General features: G+C 43.4%; 1 protein-coding gene across 1 annotated transcript in view; it reads left to right on the top strand.

Moving 5' to 3' along the window:
* The window catches only part of SLC22A3 (solute carrier family 22 member 3), an 87923-nt gene that overhangs the window by 71604 nt on the left and 2721 nt on the right, over positions 1-13598 (top strand). The window contains exons 6-10 of the mRNA XM_072766759.1: positions 1742-1839; positions 1959-2173; positions 8459-8567; positions 9283-9395; positions 12369-12468. Of these exons, the coding sequence (XP_072622860.1) occupies positions 1742-1839; positions 1959-2173; positions 8459-8567; positions 9283-9395; positions 12369-12468 (635 nt within the window). The remainder of the gene's footprint in view (positions 1-1741; positions 1840-1958; positions 2174-8458; positions 8568-9282; positions 9396-12368; positions 12469-13598) is intronic.

The following is a 13598-nucleotide window of genomic DNA, read 5'->3' as shown; positions in this document are numbered from 1 at the left end:
TTGGAGCAGCAAAGGTGAAGCTAGGTCTTAAAAATCCTTAGAATTTAGAAGAGTACATCAGGGAACATTTTTATAACCATTGTATTAGATAGAGTACAGGTCAACCTGCTGCTGAAACAGAGACCCAAAAAAATATAATGACAGAAAGAAAGAAGGAAAGAAGAAAGAAAGAAAGAAAGAAAGAAAGAAAGAAAGAAAGAAAGAAAGAAAGAAAGAAAGAAGGAAGGAGAGAGAGAGAGAGAGGGAGAGAGAGAGAGAGAGAGAGAGAGAAAGAAAGAAAGAAAGAAAGAAAGAAAGAAAGAAAGAAAAGAAAGAAAGAAAAAGAAAAGTGTCTTTCTCCCTAACATGCCCACCCAGAGGTAAGCAGCCCAGCACGGAAGGCAGCTCTGCTCTGTGAGGGCCTCCATGACCCAAGTTCCAATTATCTTGTTTCTGCACTTCTACTGTCACTTGCAGCAGGTTGTCTAGAAGAAGCTGGTTTTCTAGTGTCATCTTCCATCCCTTAGAAGAGGAAAGACAGTGAATGAAGAGCAAGCCATTTCCTTTTAGGGGATTGGATCAAGAACTTGTGTACATGGCTTCTATTCCCACCCCATTGCTGACATCTTAATCAAAGAGCCACCGATAGTTGGAAGGGAGGCTAGAAAATGTGGCTTTAGCTGGGTAGCCATGTGCCCAAATAAAATTTAGTGGATTCTGTTATCAAAAGAGAGAGGAAAGAATGGATAGTAGAATTAATTGGCAGTCTTCCACAGGTATTGTCATGGAAACTAGTACAATTTCACTGACTCTGAGGCCCTATTGATTGTAAGACCCATCATTTTACGTACCCCCAAGTAAGAAAGCCATGCTATGAAACATATTATTAAATGGATTGTTTTCTCATCAGCTCAGTTGGAGGACAAGTCCCAATTTAAGAGATGTTCAAATGTGAAAAATATGTGTTTTGGTATAGAAGAAATACAGTATTAGAATGACATAGAAAGAGAAAGTCATCCAAAAACATTGATTTTGCAGTCTTCTTTTGCTTGTGTGTGACTTTCCTAGGAGCTGGCATAGACAGGAGACATCAAGCTTTGTTTGACTCATCAAGTGTAACGCTTAGCCTCGTGACTGACAAAGTGCCTGCTGCTCGGTTTCCTTTGCAGTGCCTTATACACTGCAGGCAAACAGCAATATTTATTTCATATAATTAAAGAAAAGACCATCTTCTTGGATGGCCAAATGGAGATGAGCTGAATTTTCCTGAGTCAGAAAGATGCTAGACTCCAGTAAATGGAAGCAAATTGATACCTTTGGTGCTGTGCTTGTTCTTGAATTTAAGATACTCTCATTTGCTAACATAAGGTTGATAATTTAATTTTTAAAAATGTTCATTTGGATCCCACCTGCTTTTGCCCCTTTTACATTTATTTTCTCCAATTCAATAAATGCACAAATGTATTTGACTGTAAAACACACCTCTTTTTCTTGGTTCGTCAGAGCGAACCAGCACCAGGGCCAGGGGTACTCACCAGAGAACAGCCTCTCAGAGCAGCAACCACAGCTTTGTGAATTTGACCATTTATAATGGCTAGAGAATCAAACTCTTCATTCTCAGGTTTTGAGACATAGTCGTGAAAGACCCTGTCAGCTCAGTCAGACCGTTTGACTCGGTGGCTTTGAATCTGGTCAATGAAAATCTATAATATGCAGGTGTGTCTTGCTGTATTTGCTACTGAAATCTGCTTCTCTTGTATAGATCACTGTTACAGATGAGGAAGTTAGTAATCCATCCTTTTTAGATCTGGTGAGGACTCCCCAAATGAGGAAATGCACACTTATTCTTATGTTTGCTTGGTAAGTCTGACTTGTGATGGGCTCAAAAGCTTGTATTGAATTTACCACGCATCCCTTCCTTCATATCAGGCTGAAGTTATGTCTCACTTGGTCTCCGTTGTCTTTCGATGTCGCTCCAGGTTCACAAGTGCGGTGGTTTATCAGGGCCTCGTCATGCGCCTGGGGATTATCGGAGGCAACCTCTATATCGACTTTTTCATCTCGGGAGTTGTGGAGCTGCCCGCAGCCCTCTTGATCTTACTGACCATTGAGCGTTTTGGACGGCGCCTTCCGTTTGCGGGAAGCAACGTAGTGGCAGGAGTGGCCTGTCTTGTCACTGCGTTCTTACCCGAAGGTAATAAAACAGTATTAAATCAAAATAATCAAGAATGGGGACCCTCTTGTCCTTACAAAATGTACCTCCGCCTCAGAATCTGGGGACCAGACAAGCTGTAGTGATGTCACTCAATTTTCTGCTTAAGCAGCGTAACGACTCTGATCGGTTCTACAGGTTTTTCTGTTTCCTCCATTTTAGGTTCATTTATGGATGAAATAGATGTTGTGCAAAATCTAGCTTGTAGTCATATAGTTTATTCTTGATCACCTTTATTTAACTTACTTTCATGCTATCATTGATCATGCTTACCATATTTCCTGCTTACGGGCCCTGTCGCTGGCCTTGAGTGAAACACCAGGGGTACAAAAGGAAGAAAGGAAGATGCTTGTTGAATTTAAAAGGTTCACCTAGTAAGGGATATGGATACTTTTTTAAATTTGTTTTTCTTTCAAGTTTTTATCTAAAGTCTAGCTAGTTAACATATAGTATAAGATTAGTTGCAGGTATAGGATTTTGTGATTTATCACTTTCTTAAGACACCCAGTGCTCATTACAAGTACCCTCCTTAATGCCCATCAGCCATGTAGCCAATCCCCCCTCGACCCATCTCCCCTTCCAGCAACTCTCAGTTTGTTCTCTAGAAATAAGAGTTTGTTTTTCCTTCTTTTTCCCCCCTAACATGGGGGGGGGGGGATTCTTAATTACTTAAATTCTACATATGAGTGAAATCATATGGTATTTGTCTTTCTCTGACTGACTTTATGTAGCATAATACTCTCTAGTCCTGCCCATGTTGTTGCAAATGGCAAGACTTCATTCTTTTTTTTTTTTGTGGCTGAGTAGTATTCCATTATTTCCAACATCTTTATCCATTTATCAGTCAATGGACATTTGGACTTTTTCCATAATTTGGCCATTGTTGATAATGTTGCTATAAACATTGAGGGCGATGGTATAGACACTTTGATGCTTTCACAACTCACTGTGATAAATGAAATAATTGAATTAGTTACAGTTGACCCTTGATGCAGGGGTGGGGATGCTGACTTCCTGCATGGTCAAAAACCTGCATATAACTTGTGACTCCCCAGAAACTTAACTAATAGCCTACTGGTGACCAGAAGCCTTGCCCATAACAAAAGAGTTGATGAACAGATATTTTGTATGTAATCTGTATTATATATGTGTTCTTATAATAAGGTAAGCTACAGAAAAGAAATTGTTATTAATAAAATTGTAAGGAAAATACATTTACAGTACTGTGTAAAAAAATGTATGCATGTAAATGGACCTATGTGGTTTAAACATGTTGTTCAAGAGCCAATTGTACCAGATTTAGAAAAATAAAGCTCTTTGAAGGCTCTACATGATTAAAAAAATGTAGGTACAAGGAGTGAAATGTATGGTGTAATTAGGAAAAGCTTCACAGAGGTGAGAGCTAGGCACATATGAAGAAGGAAAAGAGATGTGCTGGACAGGGGTGCCTGGCTGGCTCAGTCAGAAGAGCATGTGACTCTTGATCTCAGGGTCATGAGTTCGAGCCCCATGTTGGGTGTAGACATTACCAAAAAATAATACTAATTAACTTCTTTAAAAAAGAAATGTACTAGACAGAAGGGAAGAAGGGAAGGAGAGATTTTTTCCACAGTAGAACAGGGTTCCTAGAAGTAGGAACCATCTTTGAGGGTTCCAGGAGTACATGTTCTCTGTTATCACTGGAATATCCACAAAAAAAGGGCTGAGGATCACTTGCCACCAGCGGTGACTAGCCTTACAGGCCATGCCAGGAGCTTGGGCACAGTCCTGAAAACTTCTTTCATAGCCGCATCATGTTGGATGGTGGCAGTGAGGAAGGAGAGATGCGGAGAGCAGGAATTAAGGTCATGACAGTTGGCCTGGGTAGGAGAGAGAGAGGGTGATTTCGGGGAAGTGTCAGAGGTTGTGAAGGGGCTGGGGCTCGATGACCAGGGCATGTGGCAGAGTGGCAGATGACCCCAGATGCATGGTTAACACAACCTGCCTTATCTCTGCCACAGGACGGGGTCCTAGGGAATGTGCAAATTAGAACAAGTTCATTATTTCCGTGTTACAGGATGTGTGGGGTGGGGGTCACTGAGAGAGCAGATTCTCTGGTAGTCCTTGTGTGAGCCCCAGAGAGGCTGCCTTTTCTTCTGAGAATCATCTGAAGATCAAGAAAGAAGGGATAATATTGTGGAAAAGTGTAAAAAATGATTGCCACCACCAAACTAGGTGTGGGGAGAGAGCCTGAATGAGATAGATGCAAATCTGGTCCTTGCAAATAACGCACAATCTAAGTAGAAGGGTGACGAATCAGGAACATTGGAGAGTTCACTGTTGTTTCCATTTTACTCGGACATCGTATCATTTGGGGTTTAATTCCCTACAGCAGGGTCTTCCCTTCTCATGGCACGTGGAATTAAGTATCTGTTGCATAGGAAGTTAGGGAAGGGTGGAGAAATGAGTTACAGGTGACCCATCATTTCATGATGTAACATTCCCCTGGAAGATTCTCTGGGCCCCAGACTGACTGGGGTGATTTTGATGTGTGCTGCATTCTGCGTGATGCCAGAGAGCATTCTAGGCCATATATCCACACTGGCGTTGGAGTAACTAGGTGTGTGGGAATCAAGCTGTTTTGTAGAGAGCACTTTCATATATGGGAAAATATAAGGCAAAGAAAATTTGCCTTTCTGTTTGGTCCTATCAGTTTTATTTTGAGGACATAATTTCCCTATTATAGCCTTCGAATCATTCTCAGCAATACTGAAAAATAATTGCTCTTATTCTGGACACCTCTTATTTGTATCTTCACAGACTCAGCTGCTGGTATAGTCATAGGTCGGGCATGATTGGCAGGAATAAACCCACATCCCTAATGCTCCTCGGGAGTACCACATTTTAACAGCAGTTCCTCACTTGGGTTGGCAGCCCTTCTACTGAAGGGAGCTCTTGGACTTGGTTACTTGGGCTGTTGAATTAACATTAGAAAGATTTCTCTCAGTCACTCTTGGGGTCAGGAAGAGGAGGGCAGCCCCTGCGGAGAATGCTGATTAGCCTTTTAGCGGAATCAGCTCTAAAATTATCGAGAACAATTCAACAGGATTTCCCTCCACTAAGCACAACTTTTTATGGTCTGAAGAATGGGATTCTGGAAAAAAGAAAGCTTTTCTGGGTGTATCTTCACTTAAGCCTCCCTGCTTTTGACCCAAATTTTTGAACTCTGATTAAAGTCTGAAAACGAGAAGGGTTTCTTTGTCCATAGCCATCTGCATCTTTCATTTGGGTTTGTTTAGGATGGCTACAAACCTAGCCGTTTGGGTAAGTATTTTTCATTTTGAAACAGGAAGGCTGCCTTTTACTTTTATTTCTCTTTAAGTGAAAAGTCAAAAAAAAAAAAAAGAAAGAAAGAAAGAGCGAAAAGACAGACAATGTACCTTAATTTACATAGCTCTATTACAAATTTTCTCTACGTTTTATTTCAGAAATCAAAGCAGGTGTATCAGAGGAGATGTAAAATAGTGCTTCTTTAAAATCCTGTATCCTTTTTTCAAAAATTGAGGTATTATTCCCAGCAAACTCTGGCCCCTTGACCAAATCCCTTATTCCGAGGCACTGTCTTTGTGCATAGTTCTTCCAGCTTCATACTCATTTGTAAATTGTCTTGTGTTCTTTTGTCATTGCTACTGAAAGGTGTCTCCTGCCACTCCAAGAGGAACGCAGTATATTACTGGGATGATCAGAAGTTTCTTCCTGCGGACGTCATACTCACACATCATTCACATCATTCACGCTGCCTAACAAATTGCTTTCATTTCACTCTCTAGTTAACGAACAGCGCGGTGCCTTTAGGACTTGTGTTTTATCACACATTTCACCAAAACCTCTAGCTCATTGTGGTTAGACAGTGGCCTCTGCTGCTCAGAATGAGTTGAGAGTCTTTCAGAGCAAAGTCAGCATGTAGGATAAACCACGTCTCCTCCAGGATGGACACTTGACAGCATTTTCTGAACATTTTATTCACTTGACTGGTTATTTATCTGTATTCACTGAGTGAACCACATATTTTTTGGGTGTGAGTGTGTGTATTCATTTGGTGTCTTGGTTTTTGTTTGATTCTTTCCAGCAAACAGTTCTGGCCTCAGTTGTAAACTAAAACTGTCATTGAAGTTACCAGCAGGACTCGCAGAGTAGTCTTGATTCAGTAGAAAAAAACCTATAACTTAAGAACTTAGGCTGGGGGGCGCCTGGGGGGTTCAGATGGTTAAGCATCTGCCTTTGGTTCAGGTCATGATCCTGGAGTCCTGGGATCGAGCCCCACATTGGCATTGGCATCGATGGCATCGGCTTTCTGTTCAGCAGGGAGTCTGCTTCTCCCTCTCCCTCTGCCCCTGCCCTCTGGTCGTGTGCTCTCTCTCTCTCTCGCTCGCGCGCTCTCTCTCTCAAATGAATAAATAAAATATTAAAAAAAAAAGAAGAAGAACTTAACCTGGATAATCAAGTTATTTCCACAGTAGCAGGCGACATTCTTTGCAGCCCAAGAGCAGCGAAAGGTTGCCCGGTCGGGCTGAGACCCAGGGAATCTGGGCAAGAGCTCCCACTTTCTGTTCCCTGGCACCTGGCACTGTACCACCTGCTCATTGAAGGCTGGGGTGGAATGCATTTCCTGGTCCCCCTCCCTGGCCTTAATGAAAAGGCAAAGCCTAAATAAAACACATGTTTACAACTGTTCTGTGCCAGAGCAGATGGCAGCCCAGCACATCAGCGCAACTCTGACATCCCTCACCGTCTGATGTAACTGTGAATGTGAGAGCTACAGGTGTTCTCATCTGGGAAAAACGTCAAGTACACCAGGACGTCCTCGGCCAGTTTGCAATCAGAACGTAATTTTGTAGCCTCCCAGCTATGATCTAGACTCTCAAACTATCTTTTTTTGTGTGTGCCTGCCCTCCTAGGCACTTGTATTATTTAGTGAGTATTAGCTCTTTTTTATTTGTTGACTAGTCTGTAGAGAATACACATAAACCTACTGAGCTTGATTCTCTTCTGTCCTCCTCCGCATTCATGCCTACTTTTCTATGAAAAAAAATCATTTGGGGGGAATGGGCAGTAATTCTTCTAGGAGATAAGAGGACCATTTAGTGTGGGGTGAGCATGAATAAATAGGAGTTTAAAAGAGAAAGGTTTCATCTTCAAAGGTGGAAGTCAGAGCGTCCTTAGCTTTGCTTTGGAGGGCAGATAGGAGCTTACTCATGCACCTGTGTCCACTGAGGGAGGATAGCATAAATTGCACGACTCAAGGAATTTAGAGCACTGGCTTTTTTTTAAAAAAGATTTTATCTTATTATTTATTCATGAGAGACAGAGAGAGAGACAGAGACACAGGCAGAGGGAGAAGCAGGCTCCCTGCAGGGAGCCTGACATGGGTCTCCAGGATCAGGCCCTGGGCTGAAGGCGGTGCTAAACCACTGAGCCACCTGGGCTGCCTGAGCACTGGCTTTTTAGGGCAAAAATGGTTTACTCCTTCCTTTAAAGTGCGAAAGAAAATATTTAATGAAGAATTTCGGCTTTTTCCACTAGTTGCTGTGGAGGAATGGAGAATTTCCTCAGATAGCCAGTGCATCCCTAAAACAGTTCATTTTTAAATGAATGAACCAACTAATATTAAGAGTATGGCTCCTTCTGGATGACTTTCTGGGGAAGTAGCAATATTGGGGACATATACCCTAGTGATAACACAAGGCATGGATGTCCCTTTCCCGAGGTTTCAGTCCTCAAAGCCTGCCCTCCAGAAACCAAGATCAGCTTCATGTCCAGATTTTTCCTGGTCTGCTAGGAACAGCTATTCTGTGTGCTATCACAAGGAGTGGGAACAAAGAGGGGAGAAACAGGTACCAGGCTGCGGTAAATAGTTCTCAAGGGTCCAAGTGAAGACCACCTTCCGGACAAACAGCCGGCGTACTCAGGCCATCTAGGAAAGTAGTGCCTGCACACTATTTTCACTGTAGTGACTGCTCAACAAATGGCTGTTGCGTCATATTCCCATCATCTCACCCTGCTCAGAAAAGCAACTAGCACACTAAATATTAGCTATCATCCTAGTGGTTGTTGTTGCTGTTAAAATTTGGCTACAATGTTTGGAGGTATCCATCATTCGTGCTTAAAATTAGCAAAGACTTGGGCCCAGGAGAACACGGAGCAAACGCCTTTTGTTGTTTTGGGATGGGGATGTATTATTGAAAGCAAACCCTTAACTCTTCCTTTCTAAATCTTCTATGTTCGCAGGAATACCCTGGTTGAGAACCACGGTTGCCACCCTGGGAAGACTAGGGATAACCATGGCCTTTGAAATTGTGTATTTGGTAAATTCAGAATTGTACCCAACAACATTACGGTAATTCCAACCTATATGTCATGGTTTGTCCTAAGTAATTCTGCAGCCAGACGTTTTGACTTAAAAACTACGAAATAGTTTCCTTAACTTGACTTATTAGCCTGGGCTGAATTCAGCCAATAAAGAAGATATGCTTTGAATTATGGGTGCTTTCCACATTTTTTTGATAGAAGTATTTCTCATAGCAGTATCTTGATACCCAGCTGTGGTTTTGTGGGGTCAGAAAATCTTAGGGTACTTGCTTAGTGTGGGTTAAAGCCGTCTTCATCAGTATCACTCTGTTTAAAGGCTATCGCCTCTGTTCTGGCCACATTCCACCTCTTGCAGCTGTGAGCAGCTGATGGATGAAGGCCAAAGTGAAACAGTGTGCATGGGCTGCAAATTGGTCTCCTTTCCTGGGGGAATATTCATGTGCACACCTTATTGTCAAGTGAGTGTGCCAAGGTGCCACATAAGCATGCAGCGTGGGCTGGGGGGTGAGCGGCTGGTGGAATGTTCCCCACCTCCCTGTCCTCACTGTGAGTCAGCATTTGCCCAGATGCAAAATGAGGCAGAATGGAAATGATTTGCTTAGAATAAGAGAGTAGTAGTTTTCAAAGTTAAAAACTATAGAAATGGTAAATGCTACTAAAATGTCTTTGTTACTTATACATCTGAATATTCTACTTATCTTGAAGGTACTTTAATATTTTTTAAACAATTTTGTACTCTACAGGAACTTTGGAGTTTCTCTCTGCTCAGGTTTATGTGATTTTGGGGGAATCATAGCTCCGTTTCTTCTCTTCCGGCTAGCAGCCATTTGGCTAGAACTACCTCTTATCATCTTTGGTAAGAACTCATTTTATACACTATTCCTAAATGCCTTCATCTATATTCTTTCTATTAATAGAACTCTATAGCAATTATGCGGTGTGCTATTAATGAGATGATTTAATTTCTTTAATGACAACTGCTTGGGTTTTGAGTAGTCCGTCTGATGATAATGAAATGTGAAACCCTAAGTGATTTCAATTTATTTTATATTAAAGGGTCGTGATGAGTCGTATTCAATTTAGCTTTCTTTGTTTAGGTTCGGAGTTAAATTCCGATGCTGGGAAACTTATGATGTTGGGGAACAGAGCCAGTAATTTTCTTTTTTTTTTTTTCTTTTCAATTTCCATTTATTTATGATAGTCACACACAGAGAGAGAGAGGCAGAGACACAGGCAGAGGGAGAAGCAGGCTCCATGCACCGGGAGCCCGATGTGGGATTCGATCCCGGGTCTCCAGGATCACGCCCTGGGCCAAAGGCAGGCGCCAAACCGCTGCGCCACCCAGGGATCCCCAGAGCCAGTAATTTTCAAGGGACCAATTTGGATCCTCAGTTTATTTCAAAATAAGCCTAAAAACCGACTCTGTTTTTAAATATTCTGTATCTGTTGAGATCATGTCTTCATTTGCTTTGATGTGGAGCATGCTGTGCAGAAAGAACAGAGGACACAAAACCCCTTGCCCGTGTGCCCAGTAACCTCTGTGCTGTCCAAGTTCATGCCTTTAATCTCCTCAGGCTGTGGGAGGGGATAGGATCATGGCTTAGGGGCAAGGGGCTTAGGATAATTCAGCCCAGTGCTCCTCAAGTGCTCTTCCAGCCTTTCTGCCTGGGTCTCATACCTGCCTCTGCCCTCCTCAGCAAGGATGGACGCAAGTGGGCCCCTTTCTCCTGGACCTTTCCCCCACCTCTGTGTCCTTATTCCTGGTAGAGGATGTTTTTCTCATGTTGCCCAGCTATTTAAATTAGAATGAAAGTATCGAGTCCATGAAGACATACACCCTGAGCAATGCAAAATTCCTCACAGTGCTAGCTAGCTAGGGACAGTAAGGCTTCTAAACACTTGACACCACCGAATTCAAGAAAAGATTATTTCAAATTATTTCATGGGATCTGATAAGCAAGCTTAGCGTTGAATCTGTGCCTAGCACAAAAAAGCAAAGAGAGCGCCGTTGTTCACCCAAGAGCAGGTGGTCAGGAAGCCCCGTGGTTCAAGGTCTCGGCCTGAACTGCGGGGAGTGCTGGGGAAGCCAGCCCTTCCTGCAGAGTCTGGCTGGGGAGAGAGCCACACTTCCAAACCATCAGCCACGTCAGTGTGGTAAATACTGAAAGCAGAAGGTGCCGGGGAAGCGCAGTACAGAGACACCTGACCTGCCGGAATCAAGGAGGAAGGAAGAATGTCTAGTTGAGATCTGAGACGGTAGAAATTACCCACATGGGAAGTGCCAGCTGGGGCTCCAGGCAGTGGGAAGGCTTAGCGTCCGAGGGCAAAGCTGTTCTCCAGGAGCCAGGGTGTTATAGGAAGGAGACAGTGTGTGCACTGGGCCAGGGAGGGAGGTGAACCTGGGAGGCAGACATAGGCCAGTTTGGGAAGGGTCTTCCCATCCTGCAAAGTTTCGCTCTTTACCCAAATAGCAGTGGGAGCCAAGAGCTCTAAGCTGGGATTGACAGGGTTAGGTTTGCACTTTAGAAGCCCGACTCTGATGGCACATATGCAGATGGGTCAGAAGGGACAGTGCTGGTGGTGGACCAGTTTCATCCGTAAGGGCTCATGACAGCCGGGGTTAAGGTGATGACACAGGGAGTGTTGGGCGTGGAGAGATTCCAGAAGTGCTTAAAGCAAAGCTGGCAAGAGGGATGACTGAGTGGGCTTGCTGCAAGCAGAGGGAGGTGGGAAAGCTGGGTTCCTGGCTGGGGAGAGGAGAGATTGCCAGGGCCTTGTTGAGGGCACGCCAGAGGAGCAGGTCTACAGAATGTGGAGGAGCCTGTTGGGGCATTGGTCCCATGAAGTGCCCGCAAGGAAGCCAGTAGGCTTTGGGGCCTAAGCTCCAGAGATAAGCATGGCCCAGGGACAAAGATTTGGAAGCCATCTGTGTGTAGATAACCATGGGAAGAGACTGCGTGAGAGCAAAGAAGGTCCAAGCAGGACAGAGCATTGAGGAGTGACAAAGCATCAGGCGCGACAATAGAACAGGAGCCCGTCAAGGAGAGGAAGAGGGACAAGAGAGGGATGGTGGTGAGGGGAGGGGGGCAGAAAGAAGCAGGCAGGGAGGCCAGGGCACGGCAGCGTGTTCACCAGCAGCCGGTGCTGCTGTGGGGCCAGACAGCAGGGCCTAGAAGCACAGCCAGCGGGTCTGGAGCTGGCAGGAGTGGGGCCTGGAGCCCAGGAGGCAGAGCCAAGAGAGAGCAGGTGAAGGTGAGGCCTGACCGTGGTGGTGAGTGCTGGTGCTGGCGCCCACCTGCCGAGGCCAACAGTGACATTTTCAGGAATGTTTGAGCCCAGTTGTTAACATAGCCGTTCTTAAAACACATATATCAAATATATTAAAAACAAAGGTAATAAATAATGGTGTGATATGACCCCTAAGGAAAGGGAGGGAGAGGCTGCAGTCAAGCTCTTGGTCAGTAAAAGGAAGCTGAGGGGATTCCTGTCTGGTGACTGCCATCTTCCCTGAGGAGCAGGAGGTGAGGTCTTCTCTGACTGGTCGGCACTTAGGCACCCATTACATAATTGTTAAGGGAGTGATGGAGGAGTGGTGGCTGCGTGCAAGAGTACTGGGATGGTAGGGCTGCATAGCATCTGAGAAAGGTAGAGAACATTTCAAATATGGCAGAGGAAAACTGGAGAGCTGGTGAGGGTAAGCAGAGGGTTGCTGCTGGTAGGGGCTGGTTGAGGCGAGTGAGCACAGCTACTCCAGGGGGAGCAGGGAGGCATGACCGGGGTGGCCTGGCTGTGCTTTCCTGGTGTGCTACTGCCTTTCCCTATCCCCTAGGTATCCTGGCATCTGTCTGCGGTGGACTCGTGATGCTTTTGCCCGAAACCAAGGGTATTGCCTTGCCAGAAACAGTGGATGATGTAGAAAAACTTGGCAGGTATTGTATGAAAATCAGCACATCTTTAATAAAAGCAGCATATCAAACAACAGAGGAAAAAGTACTGTGGAGAAAACTGAACACTCACAAGGGAAAATAATATTAATTCCCATCTCACATCCTAGGGCGAAAATTTTAAGTTGATTTAGAAAGTTGATATAAAAAAAAGCAAAAGTATAAAAGGATGTATATTGTTTTTTAAACGTGTTTATGAAGAGGGAGACATTTCTAAGTAAGGCGTTAAAACTCAGAAACAATCTAAAGGAAAGGACAGGATGATTTAACAAAGTAGAAATACCTTAAATGTGCATCAGTAGGAAACTGATTATGAAAATGCTAATGTATTCTGGGTGTGGATTACCATACGGAGATCAAAAGAATTGACATTTATCTGTGTGGAACGACATGGTAAGATCCTCAAGATTGATCACAAAGGGAAAACTTGCTGAACAATGTGTTATAGTATTTATTAAAAAATAAAAGCATTAGTAACTCCTCTCTGTGGCTAGATGGGAAGATAGAGGACAGAGAGATATGGGTGGATAGATGGATAGATGGATGGATGGGTGGGTGGATGGATAAGTGGGTAGGTGGATGGATGGGTAGATGTATGGATGGGTGGGTGGATGGGTAAGTGGGTAGGTGGATGGATGGGTGGGTGGATGGATGGATGGATGGATGAATGGATAAAAGTAGAGAGATAGAAGGAGAGAGAGATTATAAGAGAAAGAGAAGAGCATCTAACCAGTATGCAAGGAAAGTTAATATCCAACCAATATATAAACATGGAGAGTTATAGCAACAAAAATCCACACTACCACAAATTCTTTGTAATTTCCTCTGCTTGAAATATTTCACAATAAAAAGAGAGAAAAAGGATATGAACAGAGAATATATAGCAAGAGGTCTACACATAGGGAAATGAATTGGAAAGAAGACATCACTTTTACATTCTGTAGACTTTTGTATTATTTTATTTTCTAATTACAACACATGGCCTTGTATTATCTGCATAATTAAAAAAAGTTTGTAACAGCTAATTTTTAAAATAAAATTAGTCTTCTAAATAAAGACCAGAAGTTAAGGATATGGAATCTCTAAATTTAAAAAAAAAATTACATCAAACAATA

Source organism: Vulpes vulpes, chromosome 1 (genome assembly GCF_048418805.1).
Source record: "Vulpes vulpes isolate BD-2025 chromosome 1, VulVul3, whole genome shotgun sequence".
Classification (NCBI taxonomy): Eukaryota; Metazoa; Chordata; class Mammalia; order Carnivora; family Canidae; genus Vulpes; species Vulpes vulpes.
Note: the sequence above shows the minus strand (reverse complement) of the source record. Positions and strands in the feature narration are given on the sequence as shown.